General features: G+C 35.1%; 1 protein-coding gene across 2 annotated transcripts in view; it reads right to left on the bottom strand.

Annotated features, from left to right (window-relative positions):
• Nucleotides 1-5,014, bottom strand: part of LOC107849667 (protein MADS AFFECTING FLOWERING 5-like) — a 21,387-nt gene extending 16,373 nt beyond the window's left edge. For both annotated transcript variants that reach the window (XR_007048405.1, XM_016694223.2), the window contains exon 1: nt 4,519-5,014. Coding sequence is in view for 1 of the 2 variants with exons in the window: in XM_016694223.2 (XP_016549709.1) it covers nt 4,519-4,703 (185 nt within the window). In the remaining variant the exon portion in view is untranslated. The remainder of the gene's footprint in view (nt 1-4,518) is intronic.
• Between the last annotated feature and the right edge of the window lie 11,303 nt (nt 5,015-16,317).

Here is a 16,317-nt window from a genome sequence, read left to right as displayed (position 1 = left end):
TTTTGATTTATTTTCTTTTGATGTAGATATACTGAGATCGAGGTTGATTCTTTTCATGAGAAAAAGAATGATATAATTGAAAAGGTCAATAATAGTCAACAGGAACGTTGACCCATTTTAAAGTCAAAAGAATTCACGGATTGCATGCTAAAGAGACTTCAAGATATGGTTAAAAAATTCTTGGATAGATCCTGAATAATTTTGCGATCTCAACAACCTAGCTGGAGATGGGGAGACTTTTTTTTCATTTGACTTTTGAATAGAAACTCAAGTTTAGTACATTGTAGCGGCTTTTCTTGCGCCGCTTTGCGATGCTAGCGGAGCACTAAGGAGCTTCTTTAATAACCAATGTAGGAATATGAGACACAAACTTGAATGGACTATAATTGACAATCCAACTTGATGCGTTGGGGGAAATTTATTGAGCAAGTGTGATGTGATGGAATGCGGGCAACCGCTATAGAGTAGTGTGAACTAATTCAGGAATTAAGACACAACAATTGAATCTTTTCTAAAATTATCAATCAAATCATGCATTGGAAAAAATATATTGAGCCGACACGCGTGTTGGCCTAGCAAAGAGAAATTTATTCTGAAAATTTTCATCCTTAGAATAATTAGGGTTTTATATGCGTGGGGGGGGGGGGGGGGGGGGGGAGGAGGTAGAGAGAGAGTGCATGCTTCTCATTTTGGAAGGAGATTATTAGGTTTTGACGATTGAGAAACCCACTAAGCTTTCAAACAAATAGGAATCGTGCTACGAGCTTCTGGGCTTGCCTATTCTAGAGTATCTTATGGATCTCTGGGCATGGTACTGGACCCTAGTCATCTCTTCTTTTTAGACCATTCACCTTTGAATCTCTCGGGTCTTTTGGATATGATTCGATCAGTCTTAGTTTTCGTAGAAAATGAAGACCAAAAAATGCATTGGGTTTAGGACAAAAGTGAAAATGAGTAGGATATCTGCTCATCTTGATTGGGGTTATCCATGAGAAAATTTATTGCCCAAATTGAATTAAGTGTTTTTTTAATGATGATTTACATATTTATATATTTGGCGTTTTTTTACTGATTCTTTTGGATGGTTGGCTTTATCAGGATAAACACATGTTTATCACTTGTTATCATGTAGTTAGTGTAAAATTAACTCTTAGGTCTAACTTACACCACATAAGCCAGCTCAATGAGAGGAGGATTGTTCACCAATACCATACATCTCATTAACCACTGCATTGAGAGTTTTTTCTCATTCATCAACACCCTATATCATGACTAGGACTTGAAATTTGGGGCGTGGAAATTTTAATTTGGGAGCCCAAAATTATGTGAGATCGGTCTTGCTCTGATATCATGTAAAGCTACGTCTTGAGGTTAACTCACATTTCAAAAACTAGCTCAAAGGAAGAAGGATTATCCACGACTTACAAGGAGACTACACATCTTATTAACCACCATTGTGGAACTTTTTCTCACTCTTTAACGGTTAGTTGTTATGATTAAATTGAGTTTGTTTCATTATTTGAGTTATTTAACCTATCTATAAAGATGAGTTTGTGTTAGTTCCTTAAGTTTTAAAGAGTTAGATACACTCTCTTAGTACTTAGGCGATAGTTATCATTGAATAAAATTCATTCGAGTTTTTCTTATATTCTCAAGTTCATTAGGCTAAGCCAATCTATCAATTAGTTGAATGTTTAATAAAATCAATTGTAATACTCTCATTATTTTAATTAATTGATTACCCCAAATTCTATACTTACCACCAACCAACTTTACCTCAACAAAGTCTCTCGTCCATTATGGAAAACTTGACTACTTTTTGGAGATTAAAGTTAAGTATGTTCTCAATGACATTGTCTATTCATAGTTCATGTACATCCTTGAGATAACAAATGTAACATGATGGAATGTTGGCAAACTGCTACAAAGTAGCTTGAACTAATCTAGACATTAGGCACAATAATTGAATCTTTCTAAAATTATCAATCAAATCATGCATTGAAAAAATTTTATCGAGCTGTCAGGCTTGTTTATCTAGCAAACAGAAAACTTTAATTTGAAAATTTTTATCCTTAAAATAATTAGGGCTTTAAATATGTGTGTGTGATGGAGAGGGAGAATGCACGCTTCTCGTTTTAATGGTAATTTACATCTTTATATATTTGGTGTTTTTTAATAATTCTTTTGGACGGTTGGCTATGACAGGATAAACTCATATTTATCAATTGTTATCATGTAGTTAGTGTAAAATTAAGTCTTTGAGTCTAACTCACACCTAACAAGCTGGCTTAAAGGGAGGAGGATTACCAGCAATATCACACATCTCATTAACCACTACTTTGAGATTTTTTCTCATTCATCAACACCCTACCTCACATTCAGGACTTGATATTTGTGGCATGAAAAATTAATTTGGGAGTCCAACATTATGTGAGATCGGCCCTGCTCTGATATCATGTAAAGTTAAGTCTTGAGGTTAACTCACACCCCAAAAACTAGCTCCAAAGGAGAAGGATTATCCATGACTTATAAGGAGACCACACATTTTATTAATGAGACCTTTTCTCATTCTTTAACAGTTAGTTGTTATGAGCAAATTTAGTGTGTTTCATTATTTGAGTTATTTATCTAATTTACCTATAAAGATAAGGCTATGATGAAATTTAATTTGTTTTATTATTTGAGTTATTTATCTAATCTATCTATAAATATGAGGCTATGTTAGTTTCTTAAGTAGTTAGTTACACTCTCTTGATATTTAGGTGATAGTTATCATTGAATAAAAATTTATTTGAGTTTTTCTTATGTTCTCAAATTCTTTAGGCTAAGCTTATCTATCAATCGGGTGAATCTCCAACAAAATCGATTATAATTCTCTCATTATTTTTATTAATTGATTACCCTAAATTCTATACCGCCACCAACTAACTTTACCTCAACAAAATTCTCTCGTCAATTATGAGAAACTTAATTACTTTTTGGAGATTAAAGTTAAGTGTGTTCTCAATATCATTGTCTTATCATAGTCCATGTGCATTCTTGAAATATTATTTTAGAATTAGATTGACTGCGTGAAAAGGGATCACCACACCCATACCTTCAAGTTCACCATCTAAGGTGATTTATTTTTCACCGCCAACCAGTGCAATTCTTTATCGGGGACACACTTGGTAAGCTACAATACATATCTTTCAACACCTCTTGATATTTTATTTATAATAAACAAACTATCCCAATTTATGCATGTCCCAATCATATAGCATCAAAAGAAAGTAAAAAAATATTCTTTAATATCTTAAATCATTCGCAATCTCTTACCTACAAATTCTTCATCATTTTGACATGAGCTTATATATGTATGTCCATGATGACTGGGCACCGATGCAGTCGATAAAATATCCACTTTAATATGACATAGGAAATCCTCACTTCTTAAGTTAACCTTTGGATTGAGTTAGACCCAAAATTTATTTCTTTAATTTGATATCAAAGCATGACCCATCGCAATTCTTAATTAAATTGTCTATGCCTTAGATATCTAGCCTTGACCATGAAAGGATGTGAAGAGTTTCACATCGACTCATTAATATGACTTAGTCAATCCTCATCTGTTGAAATAACTTTCAAGATTGAGTTATATTCATGATTTATTTATTTAGTACTTCCTCCGTCTAAAAAAGAATACCTACTTTGACTTGACACAAAGTTTAAGAAAATAAAGAAAACTTTTAAATCTTGTGGCCTAAAATTAAAATTTTGTCAAATGTATCAAAATACCCTTTAATCTTGTGGTCCTAAATATGTCATGTGAAAAGTTGAAATTAAAGTATTGCCAGAAAAGAAAAAGAGTCATTCTTTTTTAAGCAGACTAAAAAAAAAGTAGATCATTCTTTTTGAAACGGAGAGAGTAATTGTTATCAAGTTGTTACTCATTTTTGTCAAGTTAGGGGTAGATTTAGTTTGATTATTTAAATTTTTTTTAATCTCAACTTATCTACAAAATTAGATTTAGTTCGTTCAAATTAGGAGAGTTAGTTACACTCCTATATTTAAATGATAATTATAATTATCATTGGATGCCTATATTCTCAAACTCTTTTAATTAAGCTAAGCTTATCCTACATAGACATTCGATCGATTGAGATTCTATCTCATTATTTTTTCAATCATATTATGTTGAGTGTTGACATCCTGCGTATCACATGCAAAATTGGTGAAACTCTCTTAGGCATCAATCAGTAAGAGATAAACTCAAATGGATAAATACAAAAAAGTACACCACTTAAAAATCTTCTTTTTTTCCTCTCTTCAATTTATAAACATGTCAACCTAAAAACTAGTGCTCTTCCTAACAAATCAACACGTATCAAAACAAAGGTCCACGACAATCTTAGTTTAGAAAGCTATACAATACGCCAAATCACAATACTCTCATGTCATTTGATTAATAGTTATTATTTTTAAAAAAATTTATAACAAAAATAATAATTATTAATTAAGTTACGATTTCTCATATACCTGTCAGTGCTGGAGAATTCGTGAAGCCTACCACGGTTGGAAATGATAACAACAGCAACATCAACATCACAAAGAATGGAAAGTTCTTTGGCTTTCTTCATTAGACCTTTTCTTCGTTTACAAAAAGCAACTTGCCTACAATTTTTATCTTGAATTCTCTTTATTTCTACCCTCCTTCTCCCCATTTTTCCCTGCAGAAGAAAAAACCCTAACGAAAAATTTTCACATATCTAGAACTAGAAGTTGCCTATTTTGTATCACCACTAATCATCATCACTCGCATTCAGTATCTTTTTTTCTTTTTTGGGGTTAGTCATTTTTGTTGTTTCTTGCCACTCAAATTTAATTTATTGGGGCCCTTTCGTCGACCCTTTTTCCATCTCTCCGTTCTTTTTTTACTTATGAGTTACTCTTTGGTGCAAAATAAGAGAGGGAAATTAGTTGACAAGTTAGCTGAGTGATACTGTGGGCTATGAATGGTAATGGCGGGGCCTCCTCATGCTACGCTATGAGTGACACCTCATCATTGAAAAAATTATACTCTGTTGGTTTAGGTTGTTTTATTATTTTGATATGAAGTTAAAGAAAATAAAGAAAGATTTTTAATTTTATAATTTTAAATTAAAGATATATTAAATATAACAAAATATTTTTACTCTTGTACTTTTAAACGCCTCACATGTAAAATTAGAATTATATAGTTGGTTAAAAGATAAATGATCATTATTATTTAAATCAATTAAAGAAAAAAGTATGACAAATAAATTTAAAAAAAAGGGGAAGTATTATCTTTATATTTGACTTTACTTGATAAAATTTTGATTTTGCTAAAAAAAAAGGGGAAGTATTATCTTTATATTTGACATTACTTGATAAAATTTTGAGTTTTCTATTATTCTGACCATTTGACGTTAATTTTGCACTTGTACCGAGTAATTACTCTCTTTGTTCTAATTTAATTGTCTTGATTTTCTTTCTAATTTGTTTCGAAAAATATGTCAACATCCTTACGATTAAGATCAATAAATTCTTTTCTAAAATACACATCTTAATAAATTAACTATTCTATCATATATTAAAAATATTTTAATCCTAGTTCGAATCACACGCGGAATAAAATTATCCTTCATTTTACTCCAAATTAAATTTGAGACAGGATGAGCATTAGTTTCACAGTTAAATTACCTCCGTTATATTTTACTTTAATTCTCCTACAAAAAACATTCGTATTTATTTCAAATTACTACTTATTCAATTTATGAAAATAAAAGAATTTTGTTACTTTTTTTGTTTTTCTTTTTTTGTATCAAAATAACAACATAAAAAATTAACATCTTCATTATTTTTAAATAAAGGGTATTATAACATTTTTATTTTATTAAATAATTGGTGTTTTAATATTTTTATCATGTTCCTAGATAAGTGATGTTTTAGATAAATAAGAAGGTATTAATGATGTTCTTTTACTTTCTCGCTTCTTTAAACCATTTTTCATGACCTAATATTAAAAGTCAATTAACAGAGGTGGTGTGGTAGCATAGTCATGCTATTAATTGGTTTCTCAATGGCGTGTTAAATCCAAATTTGACAAGTAAAGATAAATGGAGAAAGTACTTCACAAGAGTTCTTTGATTGATAATTTACATGCTTCGTGACAAGCTTTGTAAAATGTAATGAAACTGTTTTTGTGTGTGTAGTTTTCAACTGCTACCCAAAACTCTGCAACTTGGTTCAAATGGACATCACAGGCTATATAACTTGCCTTCCGGTAAATATATTGTCTCGCTCCTAGCCTAGATAGGACAGACAAGAACCATATGTGCATGAGTTATATGACTGACATATATACTGTTCAGAGAAGTTACTATTCATAAACAATGATAAGGGGCTATATATAAATCAATTCTATCCCATTGAACACTCATCTGATACAAATATGTGAAATTATGACAACGTATGACAACTTAACCCTGTCTACGAAGCCTCAAAGAAAAATTATAATTGTACCAGGGAAGATGGTCGGAGTAGGCCCTTCATACCTAAACTATAACTAGAAATACGAATAAATAATACTAGACGTTTATTAATTTCAAATAAGAGAGGAGCTCACCGACTACTTTGCTGAATACGAACAAGTGCCTCATATAGAAATCTACTCATCGATATACTTGATCCTATATTTATAGAAATGCAGTGCCCCGAACATAGGGATGTTAGTACATATAAAATATGTACTAGTATGTAAAGTAGACAGAATAACAAGTAGACGTATAAGGATGCTCAATGAATCAAACAACAAAATGAACAACTGCGGACGACTGAATATTAAACCTTTTATATGAAATTATAACTTATGAGAGACGGGTGACAAATTTTCATAATCCGAACTAGGACCTGACCGTGATGGATATCTCAAGTCCAACAAGGACCGGAGACCACCCCCTGCACCTAGCCAAATAGAAGACTATACCCAATAGAGACTGAATTCCAAACATATAACTAAATAACATAAGATAAGCTCAAAAGATTTAAGACATGTCCATAACTGACAATCGGTAATCGATCAAAGCAACCGACCAACATCACCCAAGTTTATAGTAATAATCACAAAGCCTTCTAATAAAATCGAAATTAAGAAAATATCGGGACATGTCTCCAAATCTGACAAAGACAATGAAAATGATAAGGTAAACTTTCAGTTCTAGTCTAAGAAAGGAGACCGATGAAATGAACAAGTCTTTCAGAGAAAGAAAGCTCACTACTTCACCATCAACGACCGACGAACTGAGCCAACCCACCTAACACTACGCAGGAAAAGTAGAAGTATCTCCAGTGCCAGCACCGTGTGGGGATACAGCTTTCAGAGACGGTTAGTGGGTTGAACACTAGTATGTAACTTAGGGGTAGATGATAAAATAATTCCATGATCCACATTTCAAAATCATTCAAGCCAATGCACATAATCATATATACATATAAACATGTCATGCCCGGAAAGGGAACAAGACTTTGCATGAAGTAAAACTTTATCCTAAACTATGTAGCTCAATCGTTCTAAACAGGCACCCACGGGCTATATGGGTTCAGCTCTCCCTGCTGAAAGGGTCCTAGTGTGTGGTAGCCGCACGAACCGGAGGTATCAAAGAAGACCAGGAAATGCCCCGACCCCATGTCAATCAAGATTACATCAATAGTGTGAACTATGCCACAGGTCATCAAGACCAAACCTCACATCTACAAATATGAGTTTTCAGTACAAGTCATCCAAGACCCACACCTTCACAACTTCGCTACATAACCCCCATTATGCCCAAATTAAAACAAGTTTCAGATAACCCATTTATTAATCAATGAACCAACCGTTAAGGCAAACATGGGTATCGTTATACCCTTACACTAGCAAGCTTATCTTTATGCCATAACAATCACAATACTTGGGGGAATTCCTCGAACCTCTTTGTTCATTAAATTAAATCATAGCCAACAAGGCTTTCAAAATTTATGTTCATTGTTTAATCATTTATGCTATGAAATAACTTTGGTGAGTAAGTCAAACCAATTAACAATTTCACAATTTGAAGTCATTTACATAAGTGGGTTGAGGGAACACCATTATTCAAAACCAATTTCAATTTCAGAACACCAATTTGGGGAAAACCATGACCCCTTTGTTTATTCACCATACCAATGCACCCACAAGTTCAAAACTATTAATAAAGCATAAATAATGCTTAATAAACCATGGAAAAATAATTTAGGAATCAACTAGGCCAAAACCCTCAACCACATCGAAACCCACATTCAAAACCATCCAATTAAATCATTTAAACATATGATTTTCATAAGTAATAGTTGGGGAGGAGTAACATGCCTATGATACCAAGATTTATGAAAAGAAATCAACTCTTGAGCCCTTAGACGATCAACTTCTTGGAACCCCTAAGTATCTTGCTTGAGAGATTTTAGAGAGTTTTGAGAGTGTTTTGATTGAGTTATGAATGAGAAATAACTGCCTTGAGTGCTTTATGGTTGCGGGGTTTGAGTAAGGGAAAAAGGAAATTGACCATAATGCCCTTAATAAAATGACTGAAAATTGATCGCCAGTCACTACGAGTCACTATACGACTTGTAGGAACTCATTACGACTCATCCCCATGAGTCTTAGTAAAGACAGTGTTACTAGGTTCACATACTATTGACCCTACGACTTACATCCTATAACTCTTAGGATACCTTATGACTCGTAGGGTCCTAGTCGTCATCAGGATAACAATACTTGAAACACATACTGGTTTGGATACAGTTGGGACATCATGATTCGTAATGAGTTCATATGACTCATTGGGAGCCACTCATACTCAGAACATAAAACTTAGCCACACACATACTGGTCAGGCTACCATTGGGTCCTATGACTCATCAAGACTCCCTACAACTCGTAGGGTGAGTCGTAGTCAGGACAGTGAGGATAAAATTTTAGAAATTTTCAAGGACCAAAAATCTAAGGTGTTACGTTCTCCCCCCTTCAGGATCATTCATCATCGATTGATGGGACAAGGCCTTTGTTAACAAGATTTGGATCCAACATAACCACACTTACCTCTCGCACGATTATCCAGAGTGGGAAACAAGAATGGGCACTTGGACTTTATGTCCTCTTCAGCTTTCCAAGTATCTTCTTCACACTTTTGGTTGCTCCATAGAACCTTTACAGAAGCCACATCCTTAGTCTACAATCGACGGACTTGTTGATCTAAGATATCCACTAGGACTTCCTTATAATACAAGGAATCTAAAAAACCCACACTATCCAAAAGAGCAACCAGAGAAGGATCACCTATGCATTTCTTCAACATCGAAATGTGAAAAATCGGGTGGATAGAACTCAAACTTGAAGGCAAGTCTAATTCATAAGCCACATTGCCCCCTCATCTCAAAATATGATATGGACCAACATAACGAGGACTGAGCTTTCCTTTCTTTCCAAACTGCACCACTCCCTTTATAGGAGACACCTTCAAGAATACCAAATCTTCCAGATCAAACTCTAAGTCCTTTCACCTCACATCTGCATAGAACTTTTAGAGACTTTGGGCGGCCTTAAGCCTATCTCAAATCACCTTCACCTTCTCCATAGCTTGTTGAACCAAGTCGGGACGATACAACCTATTCTCACCAACCTTAAACCACCCAATAGGAGACCTACATCTCTTACCATACAAAGATTCAAATGGAGCCATTTGAATACTCGAGTTATTGCTATTATTATATGAAAATCGACGAGAGTCAAATAGTTAACCTAACTAATACTAAATTCAATCACACAAGACCTTAGCATATCCTCCAAAGTTTGTATCATCCTTTTCGCTTGTCCATTCATTTGAGGGTAGAAAACGGTGCTAAGGTTCACCTTAGTTCCCAAATCTCTCTAAAATAAACACCAAAAGTGAGATGAGAATAGAGTACCTCAATCAGATATGATGGAAACTAAAGCACCATGCAACTTCACGATCTCCTTAATGAAGAGATTTGTGTAATCTTTCACTGAATAATTAGTATTCACTGGCAAGAAGTAAGAAGACTAAGTCATCTTGTTCATGATGACCCAAATGAAATCAAATTGATGGAAAGACCGTGGAGGACCAGTAACGAAATCCATATTAACCATTTCCCATTTCCACATAGGCAACTCAATCTCTTGAGACAGACCACTAGGCCTCAATTTCTCAACCTTCACTTGTTGACACACCATGCACTTCGATAAAAATTTGGCCACATCCCTCTTCAAGTTATTCCACCAATAAATTTCTTTTAAGTCATGGTACATTTTTGTAGAACCAAGATGAATGGTGTACCTTGATTCATGAACTTTAGCCAAGATCCTCTCTCGCAGCCCATCAACATCAGGAACATATAATCTACCTTGGTACCTCAAGATACCATTACCATCTATCTCAAAGGCCACCACTTCTGGTGACCCACATTGATGTACTATAGAAATATAGCACTTACGATACTTAAAACTTTGAGAATATGCATGTACTTAAGGCTATTTTGTTATATTTATTGTTTTTTTGGAGTGTTTTATAGGAAATTGGGTTTTGGATGCTAAATTCAAGAACAAGATGAAAAGTGATATTTTTGACTATTTACTTGATCATTATTGGGTATTATTGACACTTTCCAGATTATACGTGACCAAAGCATGTGATTGAAGTTGCAGATTTGAAGCTTGGTTGCAAGTGCCAGAGTTGAAGATCCGGAGAGTTGATAGTTGGCCATTAATTTTCACCCCGACATTGGATTAAGGCAAAATTAGTATTGTTGGAAAGCTAATTCATTTATATATATATATATATATATATATATATATATATTATGGTGGGGACTTTTTCACTTTCTAAGTCAACTTGATGATCGCAAGTAGCACATACGGTCCACATGTAGCAAAGCAAATGCCAGAGGTCAAAATCTCGAGAGCTGAAGTGCTGGAATTTCACTTGTTGTCACTACCTATGCCCTCCCTACTGAACGCAGGTACTACATGCGCCTAGGGAAAGGGTGAAAGTGCAGACCACATGTAGCCACCGACCTTAACTTTTTTGGATCGTTCCGAAATCGTTTCTTGGGGTTCTCATGTATCCCAATTAGACTCTTATGATATTTTTAAGTCCAATTATGTATGGGTAATTAAGTTTTCCTATTTTATTTAGGATTTTAACTCTAAGGTTTCTTGTAACCTATAAATACCCTTAGGATTTGTTTAATTTATTCATTCATTCATCCATTCATCAATTCAAATTCATTCAGACATTGACATACCCACATCGATTGATTGAGAAGGCGTCTCCTTTGGAGCTAAGTTCTCAAACATCTTGTTGTTCTTGGTTTGTTATTCAATTTAAGACTTTAGGATTTATTCTTGTAAGATTGATTCTGTAATTTTTCTATGGATTCCATGATTGATCTCATAATTATGAGCAACTAATTCCCTTAGCTAGGATTGTAAGAACCCTAACAGATTAACGAAGTAGAGGAAGTGCCAAGTTATTCTAGATAAAGATTCTTTCATGTATTGGGTTTTCTTCATTCTTATTGATTTCTTAGATGTGGCTAACATTAAGATCCCGCCTAGATTATTGCTACTTACTCCAAAAGAGGAGTAGTGACTAGGAAAAGAAGATCACAACAGTAATTTAAAGTTTAACTGTCAATCCACACTACTAGGTATTATCTAAGTAAGATGGTTAGCTGCCATAGTTAACTGGGATCAAGATAAGGGTTAGTAAAGCGACATCCTGAGACTCAAAAAGTAAAGGGTGAAATCTATCAGCTCGTCCACAATATTTTTGATGGTACATAACTTATCGATTCTACATGCAAGATATTGGAATTGTTTGACAATGCACGATAAGTCTACCGAGTTGAGAAGCCAGGAGGAACACAAACCTAGTGTTCATCTTAGATTGTTTACAACCAAAAGAAACCAAGCCTTGTTACTTTTAGCTAGTTACTACAAATCCCCCTTTTTACTTTTTTGCACTGCCTAGTGATTTCAACAAGTTTGAGACAGATTTTTGGGCTTTTCCCTTTGGGATCGACCCCAACCTAGTTGGGTTACTATATTTGACAGTGACCGATTCATCCTTTAATTGGAGGTGTATTTTGGGTTTTATCATACATCATCCGAATCCGCATCAAGATAATATCCAAAACCTGCTTCTCTTTCACTTCAGCATAGAGTTATGAATTCACCACCTCATGAACTAACACACCACCATCCTCGGAGTCTAAGAGGCGAACTCCACGATTAACCAAGTGGTCAATATCATTCATCAATCCTCGCTTTTACTCATCAACATGAGACAAGCTTCCCATAGATAACCTACTAAGAGCATCAACAACCACATTAGCTTTACTTGGATAATAGTGAAGACTCATGTCATAGTCCTTGAATAACTCAAGCTATCTCTTTTGTCTGAGATTCAACTCCTTCTGGATGAACACATACTGCAAACTCTTATGGTCTAAGAACAGGTCAACATGAACCCACCTCATACAAATAGTGATGCCAAATCTTTAGAGCGAAAACCACAGCTAACAACTCCAAGTCATGAGTCAAATAATTCTTTTCGTACACCTTTAGTTGTCTGGAGGCATAAGCAACCACTTTACCATGCTGCATCAGCACTCAACCCAGTCCTACTCAGGATACATCACAATAGACAACAAAATGATCGGTACCCTCGAGCAGGTTAAAATTATAGCCAAAGTTAACTTATCTTTCAACTTTTCAAAAGTACCTTCAGAAGCATCAGACTATATGAACTTTACCTTTTCTGAGTCAACTTAGTCAATGGGGCAGCAATAAAGGAGAAACTTTTCATAAACCTTCTATATAGCTGGCTATACCCAAGAAGCTCCAAATATCGGTGGAAGTCGTAGGCCTAGGCCATTTTTTAACCACCACAACTTTCTGTGGATCCACCATGATCCCTTTACTAGAAACATCATGACCCATATAGGTTACAATATTTAATCATAACTCATTTAGACAACTTCGCATACAATCACTGATCTTTCAAAGTTTGCAACATAGAGCGAAGGTGATCGACATGATCCGCCTCACTCTTGGAATACACCAGAATATCATCAATATACACAATGATGAACAAGTTTAAGAATTGATGGAATACCCGATTCATAAGATCTGTCAATGTCATCGGGGCATTAGTCAAATCGGAAGACATCACCAAAAACTCAAAATAACTATACCGTATTCAAAAAGTAGTTTTAGGGATTTCCACTTCCCTAATTGTCAACTGATGATACCCAGACCGATTATCAATATTAGAAAAGTACTTAGATCCTTGAATTTGATCAAACATATCATCAATCTTGGAAAGCGGATACTTATTATTCACAATCACCCTATTCAACTTACGATAATATATATACATCCGAAGGGACCCATTTTTCTTATGCACGAAAACAACTGAAGCACCCCACAGAGAAATACTAGGACAAATAAAACTCTTAGTTAGAAGATCTTTCAACTGTTCCTTAAGTTATTTCAACTCGGCCGAAGCTATTCTGTAAAGAGGGATAGAAATAAGACAAGTGTTCGGAAGAAGATCAATCCCAAAATCAATTCCCTATCAGGAGAAACTCTAGGAAGATCATCAGGAAACACGTCAGAAAACTCACAGACCACGGGGACCGATTGCAAAAAAGGACCTTCATATCTAGAATACTTAACATGCACTAAATGGTGGAGACACCTCTTGGAAACTAATTTTTGGGCTCTAAGATAAGAAATAAACCTTCCATTGGGAACTAAGGAACTACCTTCCCACTCAACCACCATTTCATTCAGGAATAAAAAACTAACCTTTCGGGCCAAACAATCAAGAGATGCAAGTACGAGTGCAACCAATCCATCTATAAAATTATGTCAAAATATAGCATGTCTAATTCATTCAGGTCTACTAACGTCTCTTTACCAGGAATGGGTACCACGCAACCCCTATAGACTCTTTTAGCCATAAAAGAGTCACCCACCTGGGTAGACACAAAAAAGGGATCAGGAATACACTCAGAATCAAAAACCAAAATGAATAGCCATATAAGAGGGAACTTAAGAGATAGTAGACTCAGGATCAAGTAGACAATATACATCACAAGAGAAGAGTTTTATCATAGTAGCAACAACATCAGACGATGCCTCAGAATCCTAACGAGTGGCGAGAGCATACAAATAATTCCTACTAGTGTTAGAGCTAGAAATAACATTTTTTGGTGTAGAAGTAGAAGAAACAACAATTAGGACTTTATTAGCCCTGATAGAAATATCGCCTAAAGGACAGTTTCTTAAATTATGGCTAGGTTGACCGCATCTGAAACACTTATTCCTCCTCTCATCATAAAAGCCACGATGCACCCACCCAAAGAAAAGACAAGAGGGATAAGGTAGAGCTGATTGGGCTACACTGGCCTAATATTAGGCCTCTTGATCCTTAAACCCACTGTTGCTCTAAAAATGGTGATCGCTAGATGGCTTAGGATATAGAGCACTTAGAATATGATCAAGAATTGCCCTACTTTTTCTTAGACCACTGCCTTCCATCTCTACCACTATTCTAGTGGCTACCACCCTATTCAAAAAATCGAGATCTCTTACTCTACCTTTCCCCAATATCTGCCTATTTTTTCTTCTTATCATCTACTTATTGCATATACACCACAAGCCCCAAAATCTCTATGTCACTATTCAGCACGGCATTTTTGTATTCTAAAACCAAGTCTCGAGACAAGCCCAAAGCAAAATTCCTCATCTTAACCCTCATATTTGATACTAGCTTAGGAGCATAGCAAGACAACTGGTGAAACTTCAAGTCATACTCTTTCACAGACATCTTGTCTCACTTCAAATTCATGAACTCCTCAGCCTTTGCCTCCTTAACTCCTGAGGAAAGAAGCGATCAAGAAAAATACCTGAGAAATTCTCCCATAATGCTAACTAATCACTATCTCCCTTTGACTGATACCACTCATCATACCACTGATACGCCATATCCTTCAGCTGGTATGCAACGAACTCTACACCCTCAGAGTCAGAAGCATGCATGACCCAAAAATTCTTCTCTATCTTATTTATGAACCCTTGAGGATTTTTCTCAACCTTAGAGCTAGTAAAGGTTGGAAGATTTAGCCTCATAAACTGGCCAACCCTGGTGGCCTTAGAAGAACTCATAGTAGCACCAACAGGACCCCATTGACATGACTGAGATATCACCAACTTGGCTAACTAATGAATAAATTAGCAAAATTTAGCATTGATAATATCTCCTAGAGGTGACCGATCAGGAGTTTTATCGGTGAGGGAAGGATCAGTGGGGACTGGTGGAACTCTTCTAGGAATATCAGAAGTAGCAACCCTAGATCAGGTTTAAAATTCTTGAGTAGGACGAGCCCCATCCATATTGTCCTTAAGCGAGATAGATGAGTTTCCACGAACATCAGATATTCTAGGAGGCATAATCAGAAAAACAAACAAATGGGAATTAGAAGAGATTTCAAGACCTTAGACTACAACTCGATAATAGATTATAAGAAAGAAAAACATTCATAATTGCCTCATAGCCTCTCCCTTACAAGTGTGGGGGTGCTATATACCCATAAAAGAGACTCTACTTGACACAGATTTGTGGACACCCAATGACACCAAACCTAGGCTTTGATACCAACTTTATCATGACCTAAACTAGGGGCTGGCCATGACGGGTATATCAAGTCCAACAAGGACCGGAGACTACCCTCTACACCTAGCCAAACAAAATAATATGCCCAACAAAGGCTGAATTCCAAATATATAAAAAGATATTATAAGATAAACTCAAAGAATTTAAGACATGTCTATAATCGACAATCGATAATCAAAAAAAAAATCGACCAACATCACCCAAGTTAATAGTAATATCCACAAAGCCTTCTAACAAAATCTAAATCAATAAAATATCAGGACATGCCCCCGATTCTGACAAAGACAATGACAATGATAATGTTAATTATAAGGTAAACTCTTTTATTCTAGTCTATAAAAAAAGATAGATGAAATGTTCTAGTGAAAATGAGAAATACTCCCTTCCTTTTTTACTTAATACCAGTTGAAGGAAAATAATTAAGAGGTAGACCCCAGATATTCCCAATATTAATAACAAATATATATATAAAAAATATAAGGAGGCATCACTTACTATTTTATTTCAATAGGCATCAAAAATTGAGATAAACAATTAT

The sequence above is a fragment of the Capsicum annuum genome, chromosome 12 (assembly GCF_002878395.1).
Source record: "Capsicum annuum cultivar UCD-10X-F1 chromosome 12, UCD10Xv1.1, whole genome shotgun sequence".
NCBI lineage: Eukaryota > Viridiplantae > Streptophyta > Magnoliopsida > Solanales > Solanaceae > Capsicum > Capsicum annuum.
This window is presented reverse-complemented; position numbering and strand designations above follow the sequence as displayed.